Source organism: Neltuma alba, unplaced genomic scaffold (assembly GCF_004799145.2).
Source record: "Neltuma alba isolate B1F8T4 unplaced genomic scaffold, ASM479914v2 tig00013623_pilon, whole genome shotgun sequence".
NCBI lineage: Eukaryota > Viridiplantae > Streptophyta > Magnoliopsida > Fabales > Fabaceae > Neltuma > Neltuma alba.
Window position 1 is genome coordinate 1 of NW_021637808.1, and position 21,833 is coordinate 21,833.

The following is a 21,833-nucleotide window of genomic DNA, read 5'->3' on the forward strand; positions in this document are numbered from 1 at the left end:
CAATTGTTAATCAAAGGAATTGCTTTTACCCTCTTCTATCATTCCTTCTTCTGGCTTGGCTGCTTGGGCTTTTCTCTCTCCCCACTTTCTCTGTTGATCTTTTTTTTTTTTTTTATAATTTCTGTCCACAATTTACTGTGGCCCCATTTGAAATAATTGAACTCATCTTGTTTTTTGGTCAGCGGGTTGTTGGCATGATTTTCTTTTTCTTAACAGACTTTGAGATGAAGGGATTAACAGGGAAAATTTTCATGGATCTGTATCATACAAATTAGTAATTTACGGTATAGTAAATTTTTTCAAAGGTGTAATTATTTTTTAATGTATATTTTTGGAAGATTGAGAATCTCGTCAAAATTTACTGCATTTATTGTTAAAATAATTTTTGTTTTTTTTTTTATGGAAAAAAGGCTACTGATGTTGTGATGTGATTAGAATTTATATTCTAGAAATGGTGATTGGTGAATGTTTAAGACGACGTTGGTGAAAGGGAAAATGCGATGAAGCAAACCACGAACGCGGAGAGAGGGCAGTCTCTCAAAAACCTTGCCCCACATCGGCAGAATGCAGACACCGCGGTTTTGTACCTTTACAAATCAAACTATTACCTTTTTGGATCCTTGCTTGGACATCCAAATCTGCTATTAAATTAAAATAATAACGCAGGACATGCCCACAGTAATAACCACTTGGGGGTTAAGAAAAACAGAGACCATCTCAGCCCTTGAAGCATAAAACTGGCCTTAACTTTTCACTTCTTTAGCAAAACCAAGAAACGATCTCAGCTTCGCTCGTGTCAACGCCATGATCATAAGAAGATATGGATCTCATTCCACTCCTTTCTTACTGACGTTGGGTTTTTTTTCTTCCTTCATTGTTTTCGGGAAATTTTGTTGATACTTCTCTTCGACCATGTGGTAAGAAGGGAATAAAATATGAAAGATACAGTTTCACTCTCAGAGTGACGCATGCTGATGAAGAGGTCATCATCATGCATCCATATTTGTGGAACATAAGCGGCAGGCTGGAATATGCCAGATATGCCTTTCTCATCAAATGGCTACTTCTACATTGTTTCATAGAGCTCTATCTCCTTTTATTTGAAGCCCAGGAGGATTGTACCTCCTGGCACTATCCCCAACACTCTTGGTGACACGTGAGGCCTCTTTTACCGAGGGGGGAAAAAAGATGTTCAAATCTCTTGTTGGTTTGGCTAGAGTTGGGTTGGGTATGGAGGGGACGTGGTGATTCTGGTGCTACAAGTGAAAGACGGCAACAAAGAAAGGTAGCCTTTTATTCTCATGATTGCTACTGTTTTAGGTGAGCACATCTAAATTTCAACGCCCAACTTGTTCCCGTTTCTTTCTACTTTATTTCTTTTAAAATAAATTTTCTTTCGAAAAAATCTGGTTACAAACGAACAAAGTTGTACTTTTGCCACGAATTGCTGGCTCTAACTAAATGCTGCCAGAACAGACATAGCTAAAAATGTTAGCTTTGGAACTGATCTATGGTAACATGAGGTAGTATTGGGAGAGAGCCAATAATCATATTGGCTCTTCCAGTTTGGAGGCAAACTGCAATTTTGTATCAGTACGCTCAATAAAGATTCCATTTCAGCTATGAACCAATCAGTCGGGACAAGCAACCAGGAGATTTCACAATTTGATGGTACCAACCAGTTCTGGTTAGGTTTGCAGTTAGCTTTTCTACAAACAAGGTTTGGTTTGAGACTTGAAGCCGTATCCAGGACAACAGTGACAGGTTTGTCTTAGGTCATAATAACAGTGTAGGAATAGGTTACATCCACACTAGGCTGGTGCTCCCTCAAGAGTCCAGAATCAGTGCACAACGGTGGGTGGGGCGGGCCGGGGCTAATTCTAGTCTATTGATGATCACAAACATACTTACTCCAACATTAATTTGGTGAGTATTTAAATAGAAACCAAATATAATTTTAGAAATACTTTTACATATATAAAAAAAATTTATCTCAATTTACGAAAAAATATTTTTTAAAAATACTTCTCATGCCATCCAAACAGCCCTTTAGTAAAACTCGGGCGATATTGTTTCCACAAAATAGTTGGGCTTCTTAAAATGGATTACTCACACACCAACTCAGCGAGAAGAGAACACCTGTAGAAAGATTGCGCATATAAAGACAAACGGTGCCTGTCTTTTAGAGACTATTCACTGTTTCTTTCCGAATTTTTTATGTTTTCTTTTTCCCTTGAATATTTCGACACACTACAATGGAAAAGTGAACAAAACTAGCCAGTTATATTGTCCTTTTATCCCTGGAATATAAATGTACATGCATGATGTAACCCTTCAAAGGTGCCCTGCTTGTCGATGAGTACTGTGTTCTGCAGAATTTCAGCCCAGAGAGACGATCAGAGAAAATAACTTCTCATTCCGTCCATCTTTCAATTGTCTCTTTACCTGCTTTTCTTCCCAAGCAAAATTATAATTTTAGACTGAACGGGCCCCAAGGAATGGCTCCATTAGCAACAACATATTCAAAACTATGCAACTCAGATTCATAGCAATCCAAAATATAAGGGCCAAGGTGGTCAAGAAAGCAGCAGACAACCAAAATCTAGTCAAGTTCCAAAAGCACGGAGCACAAAATAGGACGAAGAATTTCTGTACAGAAACATGATTAACTAGCATCTGACTGAAAAGAAAAAACGACACTGATAGGTGAAGAATGAACATCAATGAAATTAACATATCTTCCAAATGGGCTCACCTGTACCTTTTATCGATGGAGGAATGGATTAATCAACTTGACTCTTGGCAGCTTGAAGCATCTCAACAATAAGAGTTTTTACATCCCTAAAAGAATAACCAAAACAAGGGGGGAAAAAATCTTTCAGTAAATCAACGCCCACCAGAATGCTACAGTATATGTAAAGGGGATACTGTAACCCAATATCAAGTTGAAGGTCGTAGATAAGATATTCAGTGAAGAGTCGTTTGCATGCCACCTAATAATCCCGTCCCAGAAAAAAAAAACAAAAAAAAAAAACAGGGGAGGAGAAGGGGAAAAAGTGAGAGGACGTTTTAATACTAGGGTTTCCATTAGTAATATTTTCCAACAAGCCATCAATCCATATATACACACCAAAAATACAGGTATTGATGTAGCATTTTTCAGGAGAAGATGGAAGTTTCTATTGGATGATGATATATCTTACTTTCTGTCTTCTGCACGCCGAGGAAAAGGAACTCGGAGCTTAAAGTTATCACCCTGATAACCAGCCTGCAATATGATATATGACTTATAGTAAGAAGCTAGTGAATTTCACGCTTGAAGGAAAAAACTGCCTCTTAATCTTTCATTTGCTGAGTTTATAAAGTTAGGCGTAACAGTTTTAAGAATCAGAAGTAGCATTCAAGGAATGGAAATAAAGAGAAAATCATATTGGGGAACACAGTAAAAAAGCCACTAGATTACCTTCACGTAGAAACCAAGGCTATCCAAATCTGTCATGAATGCAAAGTCCACCTGCAGATGACCAAAATACTTTGCATGAAGGCTAAAAGCTAAAACCCCCTCCCTGGCACAAAAGGAGGATTTTCTTAAATATCCATATTGAATTTCCATAACTACAATATAATTGAATCAAGTCCCATAAGAAGATATCGTTTTATTCTCATTAGCCTCTATAGGACCTTAATGCCCCAACACTGATAGCATCTGTCACATGTAAACATATCAATCACCATCAGAGCTATGATTTTCTCTTTCCCTGTACATTTGCCACTTGACTGAATAAAATATTCTGAACATCAGCTCAACTAAAGAATTTTACATAATTTGGGAGACTACAAAACCCATCTCTATCACTAGTATAATAGGGCCAACACCATACAGTTTACAAGATGCCATACCGGAACTGATGTCCAGTGCTGTACGATCACTTTTGTATCTTCAGCATGGTCTTTATTCATATGAGACTGTCAAGTAACAACAGTATTTCAACAAGGATGAAACAAGGCTGCTTTATGAAGATGCTGCAGACATGTATCATGAGATGATCAGTTAGAATTAACTACCGCCACTGGCTTGGAAAACTGAGCTATGGGATCAACTTTTGCAGCTTTATACTCAGCTTCATTAAACTCTGAAAAGTGAAACGAATTCGGAATAACATCATAAATTAGTATAATGTACCTGAAATAACATGTCAACTCCAAATGTCAAACGAAATAAAAGAAAAGGCACATTCCTCACAATAACCAGATAAGTCTCTTTTCCTCTCCCGTTTTCACGCAAAGCCACCAAATTAAGAGAGAGCATTCTCAAGCTCCTAAATATAGGTATCACCATCCACACGATGGCAATCCGCATAATTCACAAAGACACTTGTTGATGATAAATTTAAACAGCACATACCCAACATTAAACATATATCACTCTATCATTTAAAGAAAACACAGCCCAAAGCAGCCTCACATGACGACATCAATAGAAAGGCAAACCAACAAGAAAAGAGATGCGTGGCTAACGAACCTCCAGATCCTAATAAAGCTGTTGCAACCCCAGACACAAAACGTATCACTTTAGGTTCAATGCGCAGAAAGTAGAAGTCCCCAAAGTCAACCTTCAATATGCAGATTTTATTTAATTGTGATACTGGACATACATAAGTAAATAGGAGAAGAAGTATATGAAACATGAAAGGATAGAGTTACCCAAAATGCATTGGGATGTCTTGCCAAATATGCAGCTCGAACGGCTGCTTTCTCCTTTTCAGGAACCTGATTAGATATCAAGAAACGTATTAGCGATAGTTCCATATAACTATGATACAATAATATTGCAATCATATAGCCTAAGTTCACATAGATGAGGGTAATAGAAAGAAAGAAAGGGGAGGGGGGACCATCGGCATACAAGATGTGACTGGAAAATGAGCAAAAATATCACAACTTACAGCAAAAGCATCGCCATGTAAAGTTATTGCTAAATCAGTCCTATCTTCAGGATCTCTCGCCACAAGCAATGAACATTTGGGATTCGCAATTAAGTCCTGCAAAACGTAGAAAGAAATACTCATATCAATGTAAGTAAGCCCTTTGAATGGTTGATTTTGTTTATATGGTTTCTAAAACTCACAAAGAGGACTCAAAAAAAAAATTTTTTTGATGAATTATGAGTTCTGCAGAGAGTTGAATTTGGTGAAACCCATGATAGATTAACACAAGCACATATACAATTAATCATTATTTCTTTATCTGGATTTGCAATTAAGTCCTGTGAAATGTAGAAAGAAATACTCATATCAATGGAAGTAATCCTTTTCAATGGCTGGTTTTGTTTCTACTCTCCAAAACTCATAAAGAGGACTCAAAAAAAAAAAAAAAAAAAATCTGACGAACTGTAAGTCTTGCAAAGATCAGAATTTTGGTCAAACCTAATACAATTAATCATTATGACTTTATCTGGAGCCTTGCAGCAGCTAAGCCGTTTGCTTAGCGTTAAATTTCACTCCTCTGGTAAGTCAATGCATTTCACAATCCTACACAAATTGTATTCTAAACTATTTCATCAGCATTATTTTCCAGCAAAAACAAAACAATGTGGAGGAAAAATAGAGAAAAGAAAAGAAAACCTTTGCATGAACTGCTAGGTTGCTCACTGCTAGTATAGGAGATCCATCTGCACCACATGCATAGTCAACCATAGACCCTGATGGATAACCCTCATGCTTCTGCACAAAAAAGGTCAAACGAAAACCAGATTAGAAGATGATATTGAAGTTTTCTGCCAATAAAAACTAATCAATTATTATACTAAAGTTATGAACATCAGAAGTTGCCAGATTTGATTGCATTTGTATTAAAAGATCATTTTAGAAAATTTTCTCGAAGTGCTCCTCTCACTGCATTAGTTTGTTAACAAACTCTATTTTACATCCCAAAAATATATATTTTACTTCATCTGTAAATAAAATAGTTATCCGCTAACAAGATAAAACACGGGGCAATTGAAGACCAAAGAAGATAGTTTTATGAGGGTTTTATCTCTTCAAGACACCGCACTGTCTGATTAAATTTAAAGGCAGATTTGATAGTTATTCAATTTACAAAAAACGAAAAAAAAAAAAAAAACACCACCACCATCAACGTCAACACCGTTCGAGTTCATGACAGTTAGATGGAAAGCTCAGAAACCTGAGAAAATGTAGAAAGCATCCCCCGTACACTTCGATCAAGCATAGTACGAATTTCTTCAACTGGTGGAAGTCGAGCAGCTTTCTCCTGTAATAAACAGAAAACAACCTGCCTAAATATGCTTCCTCAATTGATCATAATGCCATCTGCACAAAGATGCCGCTTACAATGGATTCTAACTACTTTGACGATCACATGTAGAAATAAGCATGTAGCAGATGCAATATAATACCTGATGAGCTTGAATCAATTGGAAAACCTTGTCTTTGTCGATGTTAACATCTCCTGGCGACACAGTCTAATTAAGAAATCAATATCAGCATAACACTGTATCGGCTATGGCCATCACACCATAATAGCTTCATATGAACAAAACCATTTTGGTGTTGCATGAAAGCAATTATTAATAGATTCAGAATTACGCAAAAAAAAAAAAAAAAAGGCGATGAACAAGCAAACTGGCGGAGAACATCTGACACTGCACAATCTATTAATCTTCCACTCATATTCTATCAATAAGCTTCACGGGAGCCAAGTAAATTGAATTCAAAGCCAAACTGCAGAGCTTTGCTACTTAGAGGCTAATAAATTTCGCGGAAAGAGAGAGAGATTAGACAAGAAGCAGGTACCGGAGATGTGGATTGCGATGACGCGGCCATGGAAAAAGAGCGAGGTGGGCGAGAGGAGAACGTCAACGAATTTGGTAAGGAAGAGTAGCGTGAGATTGAAGAGAGAGGGAGTAGAAGGACATTATGGCCATTTAAGCGAGAAAACGGGGAGGTCCTTAATGGCGTCACCAACGTCTTCATCTCTCGCGTGTCGCACTTCAACTGCCACCAGCCTCGCACCAGTCCCTCCCTTCTTCCAAAAATTTTTAATCCTGTGCCAAAGGAAGTGCCGCTGAGTACTAAGGGGCACCGCTTTGACGGTTAGACCCCACGGGTTTTGATTTTTTTTTCTCTTCCCCGTTTTTGTCGGATTCATTCCAATACTTCCATTACCTTTTTTCCTCCTCACATATTCTTCTTCTTCTTCTTCTTCTTCTTCTTCTTTTACTAGCCCCCTCACATATTCACTATAATCTTGTAATTGATGTTGCTTATATATTTATTTTTTTAAAAAAATAATGGAACTTTTGGTTTTTAGATTTATTTTAGTTATCGATATTTTTAATGATGTTTTTATTTTTAGCATAAAAATAATATAACAATTTTTTTGAAACAGATGAGCGTGCTACTTTCATCTTATGTTTGTTCTATTTTTATTTTAAGGGGCGTTTGGTATTAAGTAAAAATATTTTTTAAAAAAATTTCACATAAATTGAAATAAAACTTTTTTCATATATTTATTTTATGTATCGTAAAATTATTTTTAAAATTATAATTTAGTTTCTACCTAAATACCTCTTAAATAAAAAAAATTACACCTTATAAATTAGACTTTAGGAGGTGTTTGGATGAAACCAAACCATAGTTTGAATAATAGCTTTTAGAAAATAGATTTTGTGAAAAATTGATTCTGATAAAGTGAGAGTGTTTGGATATTTATTATCAGAAATACTTTTTATATGTACAAATTACTAAAAATGATATAAGTTAATATGATAATTAGATAAAAGATAGATTTTATAATATATTTCAATTTGAATAAATAAAATTGTTAATAATATATTTTTTATTAACATAATAATAATATATAAGATAATGTAATTAATAAATAATTAATATGTGTATATATATATTTATAAAATATAAGATTAAATATGTTTACAGAAAAATAATTGAAGGATATTAAAATCATATTACTAGTGAGATTTATTCTAACAGGTACAATTATACTCTCTAATTTGAGCCTAAAACAGAATAGATTCATTTATTTTGAAATAATGATTTTAAGTCCAAAACTGTTATTTTTTTATTTTTCCCTCTGTTTGGCAGATTTGGGATCCAAATCATAGTTTTAAAGATTTGCCAAACAGGTCATAAAGCCAATTCGGTTACAGTAAAAGGGACAAGCTGACAATAAACAATTGCTTCCATTTTGTCTTACACCCAGTAGCTGCTTTACAAGTTTAATGTCAGTAAAAATTAAGTAAATTGCCCTCCCATGTCATTTACCGCTCATTCGTCATTCCCCGTTTTGCATGGGAAGAAAATAAAAATTGCGCGACCTTTTGGTTTTTTTCTTTTTTCAAACATTAAAAAGAGCACAATCGTGAAATAAAGAACTGGTCGCCATAAGCATATCGCACGTATTTATTAGTCGTCCGATACTAAATATAAAACTTATTTTAAATATGTTAAAAATATTAATTAAGTTGATTATTTGTAATAAATAGATATTGTCTTTCTCAAAATATTCCTCCTAAATCCTAATCTGAAATATCTAACATATATAACTATTATAAAGACAAACTTTAAAAAAAATAGATAAACATAAAATATATAGTGAATTAGAATCCTATATTCATAATGAGATTTAATATCAAAATAGCTTTTTTATTAAATACCACCTCCGGTTTAATTATAAGAGCCAGCTGACTAATTTAAGGAGAGTAAGGAAGTAAGTTGAGTTAGTTATTTGTCCTAAATAGGTATTGTCTTTCTTAAAATATCTTTGCTAGTCAAGTATATTGACTAGAACTATCATTGTTAGAAAGGTTACTTTAAAAAATATATATAAATATAAGAGACAAAATAAATTGATATCTTATATTTAAGATAAAATAAAAATCAATTAGAGGACCGGAGGTAGTATTAAATACAAGAGGCGGTAATAAATTACTGCAAACTCTGCCTGTATATGAGATAAGAACTTGATATTAGACTGTGTTTCCCCTGACCAATCTATAGCAAAAACTCGAAGGGGGAAAAAAGCAAAAAGAAAACAGGCCCATCAAGTTAACAAAATGTGGAGAACACAGAGAAAACTACCATGTCAAAATCAATGTGATAACAAGCTTTTAAGACATAGAGTTTTAAGAGAACAAGTCATTAGCGGAAGGCAAGAATACAAAATATTACTTTGGACCTGTTTTGGTGATGTATATATTGTTTCTTGTACAGCTTGTTTGATCCTGTGATCATGTTACAGAGCCAGGAAGTGCAAAACACAAAAGAAACAATACCAGGCAGGGAAGCTGTATAAAGAAAAGAAGCTGGAAAATTCCATCATATTTATTTGGTGAATTTAGATCCAAGTTTCATTTGTTGTATAGTTTCATCCAATGCTCCCTTTTGGGTGTGCGGTACATTACCCTAATTACAACATATGATGGGAAACGATCAGCTATTAAATCTAAAGAGGTGCGACCGTAATTTATACGAACGATACTTACTGGACTCGTAATCTAAAAGCATCGTACCCATCACAAGAAGCCGCATGCTCGATTCAGTGCAATAGTTAGGCGATCCACGCATACAGAGACGTCAAAGAAATAGATCTGAAATACACAGTGGCATAGCGTTCATTCATGGATCGATTAAGGGAGAGAGAGGGAAGAGAAATCAATCGGAGTGGAAATAGGCGTTGTCAGCGGCAGAAGGGGGAAAGGCGGTAAAACCAAGGTAAGTGGAAAGAGAAAGGGCCAAACGGCGGAAAGGGAGGCAGAAGAGGAGGCGCAACACGGTGTCGCTGCTCAACCGCTCGGGATTGCAGGATATGTATTGACAGAGATTGGCTGAGACTTGGGCCACCCTCACCGCCGCTCCAGTACTCAACACCATCTCTTTCCTCTGCTCTCACCAACCTCCTGGCCTTCGTCGGAACGCGTCGTTTCTGAAATCCGATTAGCTCAATCAACCCAACGGATCCGCATTTGCGTTGCTGGGACAATAATATTTAATTATTTATTCAGTGTTCTTCGGTCAATTATTATTATTTTTATTATTATTATTATTACTACTATTTTTTTGGTTGAACTTTAGTCATTTATTTAGATTTTTTGGGCCAACTACTTATTTACAATTATATGTTGGGACCGTATTGTTTAGCCTGTTATCAGAAAATGATAAATACGACTCTTACCGTCTCATGGGGGCAGGTGGATCCCATCATCCCATGCTTGATCAGGAGATTGCCAATGTTTTGGATGTTTCGTCCAATTGCTATATAATGATTACTAGGCTTTCCTCCCCCTCCCCCCCCCCAAAAAAAAAAAATCCCTTTCGATCCTTTAGGATATACTTTATTAAAATTGTCTTATTTGATTACAAAAAATAAATTCAGTTTTGATATTGACTTGTTAGCTTAATTCATTTCAAATAAACTTATCGTCATTCATATGTAAATGCTACCTCCGGTCCTAATTATAAGAACCAGTTGACTAATTTGAAAAGATTAAAAAAATAAATTGAGTTAGTTATTTGTCCTAAATAGGTGTTATCTTTCCTAAAATATCCTTGCTAATCAAGTGTATTGACTAAAACTATAATTATTAGAAAAACTATCTTGGAAAAAATTGAGTAAATATGAGAGACAAAATGGATTGGGGTCTTATATTTAAAACCAAAATAAAAATCAAACAGGATTTTATATTAAGGACTGGAAGTAATAGTAAAGGCTTGTGGGGTACTAAAATATAGGTAATCCCAATTCCCAAACAATTCTTAAGAAAAATGATACAAATATACATTCGAGTTTGTCTGCTTACAAAAATAAACAACTTATAGGGCCGGGCCCATATGGCTTATTCATCTGTCAGAAGCTTCAGCGTGAGACTGGCCATGGCAAGCACGTGCTAAGCAGATTCTGAATCTAACCTTCAAGTGCAAAATATATTCGAAACTGTCAGCTTGTAAAAATAGAGTAGTCGCAATCACAATCAGAAGGAAAGATCAGGGGTGCAAAGAACACAATCACAAGCTAAGTTAAAATCATATGTTTATCCACTCAAGACTTTGTAGTTATTAAAACATTAAAAGCCTCCTTTCTTTATCCCACATCACATATAACTGAAAAAGCATACTTATATTGCGGAGGATCATCCAAGAGATGAAGGCTATCAAGTTCCTAGGATGCAAGAAATCCTTTCCCTTCCAAATAAGAAACTACTTGTCCAGCCATGGCAGTAGGTAGTGGGCAAACTCCATCTATCTGTTTTATTTCTATCTGAAAAATGGGAAGACTAACGTCAGCATACAAATAGAAGAAACACATTATATACTGGTATAGGAATCTTAGAGGGCTCCATGAATAAGTACCTCACAGTTTTCGGGCGGTTCATAAGGATCATCAATACCAGTAAAGCCTACGAAAATAAAAAGCAACGCAGTTGAGTTCAGAAGCTAAGGCAATAAACTGAAAGTTTCTTCCCTCACTTATGAGAAAATTATGTGCCGGCATGACATATTGCGACCATCAAAATTTTAAAATATATAAGCTAATTAACTTTATATGCTGACTTTTTTATTCCTCATATTAAACCACAGCAGACAGTGCAGAACAAATTTCATATTCCAGGGGGAGGCGAGAGCTTCCTTTCCTTAATTTAAACTGCTTTCCTCTCCCAAACACCCTCCCGGCTGCGTATTTTCTTATTTCAGTGGGGTGGGGACAGTGGAAAGCTGCATGTAAAGCGCATAAAAATAGATTAGGAACACACACCTTTGATCTTTCCAGCACGAGCAAGCTTATAAAGTCCTTTTGGATCTCGCTCCTCACACAGTTCTAGAGGCATGTTCATGAAGACCTGCATATGTGGGTAAAAGGAGAATCCACCATCAAATATCAAACAAGCAAAACAAGTTATCAGCAAAAAGATAAGTTGTTCCAAGGAGAGATTTCTTCCTGAGCCATGCCTCAATAAAATTAGAATCAGTCATCATGGCACGACACATGTCACGATCTTTTCTATATGGAGATATCAGACTGGCAACACATATTAAACCAGCATCAGCAAAGAGCTTTGCTACTTCTCCTGAATTGGATAATTTGCTCATCAGAAAAACCAAGTAGGAAAGTATATAGCAACTAAAAAGTCTGGTTTGATAACTAAAGGGAAATTTGATACGTATCAATCATTTTAAAAACATTGAAATCACTCTTATATCTGCTCCTGAAACATAATGAATGAAAAAACCCATTCAAATTGATCATCAAACCCAAGCCACCTCATTTCCTCAGAAAATTTATATAAGCAAGCTTACCAGTTCTGCGTATATTTTCAGCACGTTCTTCTGGTTTAAAACCAAGATCTTTGTTTAATCCATGCCGAAGGTTATCTCCATCAAGGACATAAGACAACTTTCCCCTTGAGTGAAGTTCTCTGCTTAACGAGCAGGCTAATGTGCTTTTTCCTGTATAATTTTAGGTTTTTTTTTTTTGGGGTGGGGGGGGGGGGAGAAATCAGTACGACAATGATGGCCTAGGATTAAATAATTGTTGCGTGACAGTTACAGAATGACCAAGGCCTGTGGTTAAGAAGGAGAAAAAAAAAAAAAAGGCGATCTCAATTTTATGAAGCAAGAAGAAACTGATGAAAATCATGAACATCACATGTCAGTAAATGCTTCCGATGGCGGCCTACAAAGGGAGAAGCATAGAAAATGTAGTATACAGTATGCTTGCTGTTCAAAATCAACATAAACAAGATCCGGTATTAAAAAAAAAATTCAAGCAATAATCAAGTTAGGCTAACAATATAAACCTGATCCACTGAGACCCGTAATCCACACAACACATCCTTTTTGGTTTAGTAGCTTCTGCCTGTCAAGCTTTTCTACTTGACATTCTTGCCAAAATATATTATTTGAATTGCCCAAAGTTGACATCGTAAACAGTTCCGCTAGCCCTGTTTATAAATATGAACCATTAATTGCAACCCAACAAATACTAATATTCAAAACATACTACTCGAACAGAGCTGCTGTAATAAAAGCTAAATAAAAACGCAAAACTGTGAGCAGTAACGCAGTATTTTTTTTTTTTCCCCCTTCCACAACGAAAATGAAGAAAGTGAGAGTGCTGCTATGTTTTATATTAATATTATCCCTTTTTTAACAAAACACTAGGATGTGAGCGGAAGTATTTTGTCAGTCAACATATTGTAAACAATCTACGCAGGTGAAAGCTCGGAATCTCCACTTCACACATCCCTCATAGAATCAAATATCATTTATAATTCTCCAAGGGTCTGTGTCCCCGCAGTCCTTACAATGCGAAACTCCGCCCCTCTTTCCGCTTACCAATTGTAGAGACGGACTCACAGTTCTCAACATCACACAGGATTCCGGCCTGCCTGATATCTACATGCGGTTACATTGAGAAGAATATTCTCTCTTTCCAGCCTCACAAAAGGCCGAAAAGGTAACAAGATACGACAAATCGAATTATCGAAAATGAACTGGTCGACATAATTAATCGACCAAGTAACAAGCATCAACCCATAGCGTCATTATACCCAAGGCATGATCACGAAGGTTCAAAATGAACAATAGAAGGAAATGCAACTTCTATCAACCTCCGTATCCCAAATAAAACAAAGAACAAAACATTGAAACTCAAACCATCAAGCAAAATCGAGTTCAAAACCAGCATATGAAGAGAATGGGACTGAATACCTGGAGAAAAAAAAAAATAGTGGCTGAGAGCCGAAGTAGATTGCGTGCGAAATTGATCAGAGATTTAGGAAACGAAGTTTAAGTACGCAAGTCGAAAACGCTGCGGGCCAGAGGGAAGGGAAAGGCGAAGACAAAGGCGGAGGAAGTGACGCATTACAATCTCAGATTTTTTTTAGGTAATCCCTCTTTCAAAGGACTCTGATTTGCCGTTTAGGTGAAATGAATGAACGAATGTGGACGCGCCCTTTCTTGTTTTCTTCCCGCGTTAAACAGAAGCTACGGTTATATATGGGAACGTGGGCGTTCTATTCCATGTCCTTTGTATTAGAACCATGCCAAAATTCTTACCTCTCGTATATATAGCCGTGAAAGTGAAACTGTATTTAATCCGTAGGTCCTTCCATCTTATTTATAATCAGCTTTTTGTAATTTTTATTTCTTATAATTTCATCTATTTTTAATTAGATAATTTCTTCACAAGGTCTTAAAAATTTTATCTGATTTTTGATAATTTTTTTGACCTACTTAAAAATCAAGTGATATTATAAGAATTTAATAATTTAATTACGGAACATTGATTAAAAACATGAGACCAAATCGAGGAAGGCGACGGTCTTACCTGTATATCTTTCATATATTGTCGTGCACCATTGTTTTGTGCTCAAATCTCGAAATTAAGAAATTCTTTGACCCAAGAAATTCGCACAAAAAAAAAAAGAAGAAATAAATGTTCTGTTTTGGTCTTCAGCCATATCGATGGAATTGACCATTCGGGGAGAAATCCAGATACGAGCCACATGTAAAAATCAAAATGAATGGAAGTTATTCTACATCCATATCAAAGGGGGGAAATATCAAGAGAATTTACTTGGACACAAACAATGGGAACAAGAATAAGAAGTCTTGATGAGCTCCTAAGAGTCATTGACTTGGATATCTTTGTTGAGGGACCTCAAATTCCTCCACAGATACTTCCCGCTGGCCATGTCCACCAATACCCAGAGTCCGTTTCCAATCATCTGAAACATTCGCCTCACACGATTTAGGGCACTGATCCGTTTCATAACGGGGGGGGGGGAAGTTAGCTCCAGATAGAATTGAAGAGTGGCCCTACCTTTCTGAAATTAAGATGTTTGGTTTTGGAGGGAGACTGATCGCCGGAGGAAGAAGTCTCGAGTTCGGAGGAGAAACGCAGAGTCGTCCAGGCGAGGTATCCGGCTAGTAAAGCGGAGAAGAAAACCAACATGAACCTGAGAGGGCACATACTTGGGGATGCGAAAGAAGCAAGAATATGACCCGAGAGTGGGAGCTTATCTCTGTTTTAACAGCGAAACGAGAGATTGAGGGAGAAGGTTGGATTGCGATTGCTTGGAGAAGCAGTTATGTATAACTTACATATATGGTCGAGAAGAGAGGCAAAAGCGTGTCATAGGCATAAATGAGTTTTACCATTTCATCGAAGGCTTCTATATGACTTTCCCGACCTCCACTCCTTCTTACTAATTCTAACTTCTCGCCTGTGATGCACACTTTGAACTCGTGGAAATGGATAGTTCACAGAGTAATTTTATATTCTTTAATATACATATACCACATCATACCAATGGAGATTATCTTGGGGAAAAGAGGAGCGTAAAATCAGACATGGAACAAAAATATTTAATTTATTATGGTGCCTTCCCCGGACCAAGTCAGCAGATTTTGCTGGGTAGGAGGATGATGAGTTAGGATGGATGGAAATGGAACAAAGGAAGCCATTGAACACCTCAGGCTCTGCTTTGCTGATTTGTTCCGTGTTTCTACTTTGACTCCGCCATCTACTTCTAACCTGCCTCTTTTTGTTCCACACAAAAATATGAATATTATCCTTCTCTAGTTTTAATATAAACTTAATTGTTGAGTGTAATATTGATTGTAAATATAAAACAATATGATACTCCTCAATTATAATCAAGTAAGAAAGGAGAGGATATTAAGAAGATGATTATGGTGTTTTAGATACTCCTCGTCCTAATTATAAGACCGACTTATTGAGGAGATTAAGGAAGTATTAATTGGATTTATATAAATAAGTTTTGTTATTCAAAATATCCTTGCTAATTAAGTATATTGGCTAAAACTATATTATAGAAGGATTATCTTGGAAAAAATGCATATATATAGAGAAAAGGATTGGGTCTTACATTAGGACCAAATAAGTCAAATTTTATAATAAACCGGAGGAGTATCATATTTTTATAATTAATTAACTTATCTAACTTTATTAATCTAATCAAATTTTATTAAAACCGGAAGAGTATTTAATAATATTTCTAGTTTAGAAAGGTAAGAATTAGCTAGGAGTTTGCTTTTGATTCTAAATATGAACTGATATATGGATTTTATTTTAAAATTAATTTTACTAATTTTTAATTTTTGAAAAATTTTATTTAGATCACATTAAAGAGTAATATATACTAATCCCTCTTCAAATAATTGGTCGCTTTGCTATCGTACATTCAATTGCATCCCCGTCTGAAGACCAGGTTTGAGCCAGAGTTGATCAGGAGTCAGGATTCTCCTACTGAGGTCAGTCCAAACCTAAAAAAAAAAAAAAAACCGTAATAAAATAACGACCATAAAAATTTTTTCTACAAACTAGAATCTTCAATTTAGTATTCTAGTTTTTTTCTTTTTTGCTTCATTCAGAATAATCTATACTACCTCCGATCCTAATTATAAGAGCCAGTTGACTAATTTGATAAAATTAAGGAAGTAAGTTGAGTTAGTTATTTGTTCTAAAAGAATGTTGTTTTTCTTAAAATATCCTTGCTAATCAAGTGTATTAACTAAAACTATAATTATTAGAAGGACTATCTTAAAAAAATTAAATAAATATGAAAGACAGAGTGGATTGTAGTATTATATTTAGAACCAAAATAAAAATCAAACAGGATCTTATATTAAAGACCAGAACTAGTATCATTTGTGCAGAATTCGACTTGTTTAGCGGAATTGGCAGCGCAACTAATGAAGCTCTAAGAGCTCGTCGAAATGCTAAACCAAAGATCTATAGTTGCCCAGGGGATCGATTTTTACAAATTAATTTTGACCATTACATTGTTCCATGAACACTTCCACTCATCATTTTTAGAGAAATTAAAGGCATATTATCATCTTGACAGTTACACATTCTCGCTTGTATCACACGACCACATTTTGTCACGAGATTCAGAGCTTTAGCAAAGGACTACTTTAATTTTTAAGAAAACCGATTCTACAAACAAAGGAAAGATAATTTATATTCAAAGAATTAATTAAAGCGTTTCTAGAACTAAGTTATTGACGTACTAAAAAAAATGGAGTTGTTTCTTCATCCTTTGCAATAACAGTTCGCAATTTATCACAATCTTTTGTAATTCAGAGATTTCCTGCATAATAAACTTGAAATTTGGAATCAATATAATTAAAGAAGCATGCGATGGAATCACTCAATCCACAGGCATCAAATATCTTTTCGATTAGGCGTCCTATGTTATCTCCAAGGTAAAATGACTGAAGTACCATGAAACCGTTACACAAAATGATCCTATCATCTCCCCCTCCCCCTGAAACCACCGCGGCCACCGCCCCTTGGGGGACCACCTCTCCCACCCCTTGGGCCACCTCTTCCGCGCCTCCTCCACACCACCTCTGCCTCCGCCTCCGCCTCCACTCCTCTAGCAGCTTGTGGCTGTCCCCTGCGACAAAAAAACCAGGCAATCATGTTTACTTGATGACCTTAACAGCTTTACAACCTCTAGAGACAAAAAATGTGCTGAGGATCAATCCCAGCATCCCCACACCAGATCAATATATATAAACAATGGGGCAAACTATATCGTATGGCAGGATGAAGAGATTTCACAGAAGTAAATACACTTAATGAATAGTATGAAGCACTTGATGGAACTTCTGATAAGGGCTACATAAGTGGAAATGTAAAAGAACAACTTGATCGTCTCAACATAGCCTACAGGTTTCTTTTGGCTTAAATGAATATTCAGATGAGTGTTTTCCCAAAAAAACCAACAGCTAGAGCCAGGAATAAAAGATAGATAAATCAAAAAGGAATATTAAGCGGCACGGATCAACCCAACTCTATCTCCATTCTCCACATAAATCTCTGGGCTGAAATAAATCCCTTACAGATCAAGAAGAGAAAAGATGCCGCTTGGTATAGGCTTATATCCCATCACGTGGTTACCAGACAAAATTTCACCGTAAGACATCAGCAAATGTATGTATGGCTATTGAATAAATGACACCAAATGGTATTGTCGAAATAAGACATACTTGAACAAATAATACAACATAACTCAGATTTGCATGCTTGAACAATTATTTAAAATTGAAGATCACGTCACCATAAATTGCCCACATTGACATGCTATTTTTAAGCGGTGAGGTGTGTAGAGAACATACTTTGGTTGTGGAAGAAATCTCGCAAGAGGCAACAGTTTCCTCGGGTCAATATAAAACTTATCACCAGCTGAGTAAGAAGTAGCAACAATTCCTTCCATCATTTTAACTGAAAAGTACTGCAATTGTGCAATTGAAAAGGAAAATCACAGCCAGCTTCTATATAAGACAAAATCAGAAGGTATCGACCAACTGGAATACAAATGAGAACTCACAGATTCATTAATGGGGCCAAATATTTCATCAACTTTACCAATTTGAGTCATGTTCTTCAGATATATAGGGCATTGAAGTAAGGAATTTTCTCATTTGTAAGTTTTGTGACCGCATCTCCTTCACATGCATGCATAAAGGTTGAGACCTCTGCACACGTCAAGGAGCATCTTCAATATGCATATCAATCATTTGTTCTAAATAAAAACAGAAAAGGCAATAAAGAAATGACGTAAAATTTGAGATAACAAAACGCAGGACACTGAAGAACTTTCCCCTACAAGCCAGACATAAACATTTGAATCGTTAACCCAGAAAATTGCTGTTTCCATTTTCCAACTGAATCTTGAAAACAACGTATTCGTTTATTGCACCATCACACTCCGAAACAAAAAAATTAAGCCATCAAGCGCATGAAGAGCGAGTGACATTTTTTTCAGTCTTACAAGACTTAGGTTGAAAACCCAAAAGCGAGAGGGGGAAGGTATAAACATAAAAACCTCCCAGCTCCTGAATGAAAAGGCAACAAACCTACGACTTCAGTAGGTGGGCCTTCGTCGCGGAAGCCACCGCCGCCCCTGCCACCACCAAAACGACCACCTCTCCCACGGCCACCGTCACGACCCCCTCTAAATCCTCCGCCGCGACCGCCTCTCGGGGGCCTCATTGTTAGTGTTCAGCAATGTGACACCCGCCTTCTTCACCAACGATGGCTGGCTGGCGACTGGCGAGGCAACGTTTATAGGTATACTTCGACGCCCTTGCGGTGTTTAGGGTTTAAGGATAGTCCTCAAATCAGAGTTGGGTTATGCTCAAATTGGACCCAATGATTGACCTGAATTGAGCCTGGGCTGCTATTAGAATTGGACCCCCCCCTCTGGCTTTATCTCTTCCTATTGGGACTATAATAAAACCCTACACTGGCTCTTTAACAACCGGATGTCAGCCGTCCGGAGGACTACCCCCGCTCAATGCAGCCATAATTTTGCTTTGTTTATCCACCTCTCCTGCCATTTTTGGTTGCAAGAAGTGTAAACTGTAAATACATTTACAATTTTTTTTAAATTTGTAATTTAAAATTATTTGTTTGGTTGTAAGAACATTTAACTAGGCGTTGATCAGTGTATTAATCAATTTAATAGATCTTTCATATTTTAAAATATTTGTTGTCAGGTCTAATCATCAAGATAGATATTTGTTTTTCACGTGATGAATTATTCACGAGCCATTTCTTATATGCTACCTCCGGTTTTAAATATAGAAGCTAGTTGACCAATTTAAATAGATTAAAAAACAAGTTAAGTTAGTTCTTTATAATAAATAGGTATTATCTTTCTTAAAATATCTTTACTAATTAAGTATATTAGTTAGAATTATTATTATTAGAAAAACTATCTTTAAAAAAATACATAAATATGTGAGATAAAATAGATTGGGATCTTATATTTAGAACCAAAATAAAAATCAAATAAGATCTTATATTAAGGACCGGAAATAGTATTGTACAATACAAAAACATCTGCTCTTTTCGTTTTTGTGGTGGGCAAAACCTATGATCATTCTATTAAAAAAATCCTCTCAGTGCTGAGAGTAAACTTCTCATTTCTCCTGAGTATAAAAACTAATTAAAAATTAAATTTAGTTTTAAACACAACACCTTAATTCACTGTCTTTTAAATTTATAATATTTTTTAAAAAATATTTCTTATTGATTATAAAAAATCTTCTCTAGAGTAGTTTAGATTAGTTTCCATGCTCATAGTTGAAAAAATAATTAAGAAAAATCAACTCACACATTTTGATGAAACTCACATTTGTTACTTTTTATACTAACAAAAGGAGGTGGCATAACAAATACTGTCTGCCTGCCAGAAGCCCAAAACAAAATCACCATATCCCGGCCGTACCAGCTTAATACATGCCATTTGATATCTCCATATCCGAGAATCAAGATTTTACCCTATTACTACTGTTCCAAATTCAGACAGGTCATATAACATCAATTAATTAAATTCTGGGCTCGTGGCTCGTGCAGCTCTTTGGAAGATTTGAAAGCACTACAGACATATTCGCAAATTGTTTGGAGCGCATGTGTGAAGTGAAAAACATTGACAAAATGGCCATGCCTCCTATCAAATGAAAAATAAACTCAAAATTATTCTCCTACTGGCTGGGCTTGGTTGGGGGTATACCAGCTCTCTCCTCTCACTCTTGTCCCCGTTCTCTTCGTTCCTATTTTACACTTGCCAGAATTTTACATGGGAGACCAGGAGCTTTCCTTCACCATTCCAATTCACAATCATCGAAACCCTCTCATCTCAATTTTGACTCATTTGTCATTTACATGCCAAGTACACACCCTGGCAGCTAACAAACAGTCCGCCCGTAACATATTGAGGCTATATAGAGATTCTTGGTCCATTTTTCCTGCAAAATCCAACACAACAACAGTTAATGCTTTCCTTTAGCTTGAACTTGGTTAAGGGAAAATCTTCGAGCAGGCAATGGAAGCAGCTGCTGTTTTGGGTATTTACTTTGCATATCCTTCTTGAGGTTGGACTGATATTTTACCCACAAACTAAACACCAGTCACCAGAACCTCAATTATGATAATGTTATCAATTGAAAAACAAGGGGATTCAGGACGGAAAAAAATATTATCACCCACTAGAACAGTTGCGTGTCAGAAGAGTTTAATTATAAACCCACCACCTAATCCATCAAAAGGATGGTAAAATTGTAAATACCTTCACATGGGTGCTAGGGAAGGCAGAGGTACGCAGAGTCTCTTGAGTTTCATCGAGCAATTTGCGTTTTGGTATGCTAAGAATGAAGGCTGCCTGATCAGCAGTAGCAGCCATAGATGTTATCCGGAAACCATTCTCCCATCGCCGATGAATACCTTCACTTGGGTACAAGTAGTCAAGCTCCACAACCTTGCATCATTAATTGGAAAGCAGGGCAATAAAATGTCATCAAGTATGTTCTATCCATAGGTTCACTAAATTGAAAATGACTCGTGCATTGGCCGAAAATTGAAGTTAAATACGATTAGACACCTGATCAGAATACCCTGCATTCCTGGACATAACAACACCCCATCGACTGCCAGCAGTGGTCATGGAGGTAACATGGAATCCTTCTTTCCACTTCTTATTGATCCATTTGAAAGGAAATGATTCACTTACTTGTAGGACTGCTGGGTGTACGGAGTTCCTAGAATATAAAGACACTACCATAAGTCGATGAAGAAGCAATCCAAAAAAGACTCAGAACCATGCGTTGGTGGTGAAGTAACAATGACAAGTAAATTGGTGAGGTTTAAAGCAATTTATACTAGACGAATCTATAAATGATGTAAACAAGGGAGTGGCCCCGTCCACTCATCAGACATTACTCATTTTCATTATGCAGATAATCTTAATAATCATAAAT

General features: G+C 36.2%; 4 protein-coding genes, 1 long non-coding RNA gene and 1 pseudogene across 12 annotated transcripts; all 6 read right to left on the minus strand.

Moving 5' to 3' along the window:
• Positions 1-2,129: 2,129 nt before the first annotated feature.
• LOC114738552 (uncharacterized) lies at positions 2,130-7,087 on the minus strand. Of its 8 annotated transcripts, none has more exons than XM_028926622.1 (13): positions 6,816-7,087; positions 6,419-6,484; positions 6,187-6,273; positions 5,625-5,723; positions 4,947-5,042; positions 4,705-4,770; positions 4,523-4,613; positions 4,066-4,133; positions 3,901-3,966; positions 3,464-3,514; positions 3,204-3,268; positions 2,762-2,841; positions 2,130-2,369 (listed from the first exon to the last, which is right to left on the minus strand). In XM_028926622.1, the coding sequence occupies exons 1-12, from the start codon at positions 6,993-6,995 to the stop codon at positions 2,784-2,786; spliced, it is 993 nt and encodes a 330-aa protein (XP_028782455.1). In that variant the 5' UTR covers positions 6,996-7,087; the 3' UTR covers positions 2,130-2,369; positions 2,762-2,783. The 8 variants fall into 8 exon arrangements, with proteins under 8 accessions (XP_028782455.1, XP_028782452.1, XP_028782453.1 ...); XM_028926619.1 differs by having other exon boundaries at positions 2,130-2,445; XM_028926620.1 differs by having other exon boundaries at positions 2,756-2,841.
• A 2,042-nt stretch (positions 7,088-9,129) lies between these two features.
• On the minus strand, positions 9,130-10,024 carry LOC114738558 (uncharacterized). The gene is made up of 2 exons (XR_003739537.1): positions 9,524-10,024; positions 9,130-9,443 (listed from the first exon to the last, which is right to left on the minus strand). It is a non-coding gene; the product is annotated as an uncharacterized LOC114738558 (long non-coding RNA).
• A 711-nt stretch (positions 10,025-10,735) lies between these two features.
• On the minus strand, positions 10,736-14,683 carry LOC114738553 (adenylyl-sulfate kinase 3-like). The gene is made up of 8 exons (XM_028926624.1): positions 14,614-14,683; positions 12,833-12,976; positions 12,333-12,482; positions 11,985-12,103; positions 11,791-11,875; positions 11,388-11,434; positions 11,153-11,295; positions 10,736-10,946 (listed from the first exon to the last, which is right to left on the minus strand). The coding sequence occupies exons 2-7, from the start codon at positions 12,954-12,956 to the stop codon at positions 11,197-11,199; spliced, it is 624 nt and encodes a 207-aa protein (XP_028782457.1). The 5' UTR covers positions 12,957-12,976; positions 14,614-14,683; the 3' UTR covers positions 10,736-10,946; positions 11,153-11,196.
• LOC114738554 (uncharacterized) lies at positions 14,348-15,238 on the minus strand. Its single transcript, XM_028926625.1, has 3 exons — positions 15,141-15,238; positions 14,860-15,061; positions 14,348-14,764 (listed from the first exon to the last, which is right to left on the minus strand). The coding sequence occupies exons 1-3, from the start codon at positions 15,179-15,181 to the stop codon at positions 14,660-14,662; spliced, it is 348 nt and encodes a 115-aa protein (XP_028782458.1). The 5' UTR covers positions 15,182-15,238; the 3' UTR covers positions 14,348-14,659.
• Positions 15,239-17,102: 1,864 nt separating this feature from the next.
• Positions 17,103-19,143, minus strand: LOC114738557 (putative H/ACA ribonucleoprotein complex subunit 1-like protein 1; annotated as a pseudogene).
• Positions 19,144-20,293: 1,150 nt separating this feature from the next.
• LOC114738555 (casein kinase 1-like protein HD16) lies at positions 20,294-21,603 on the minus strand. Its single transcript, XM_028926626.1, has 3 exons — positions 21,458-21,603; positions 21,146-21,334; positions 20,294-20,825 (listed from the first exon to the last, which is right to left on the minus strand). The coding sequence occupies exons 1-3, from the start codon at positions 21,518-21,520 to the stop codon at positions 20,766-20,768; spliced, it is 312 nt and encodes a 103-aa protein (XP_028782459.1). The 5' UTR covers positions 21,521-21,603; the 3' UTR covers positions 20,294-20,765.
• Between the last annotated feature and the right edge of the window lie 230 nt (positions 21,604-21,833).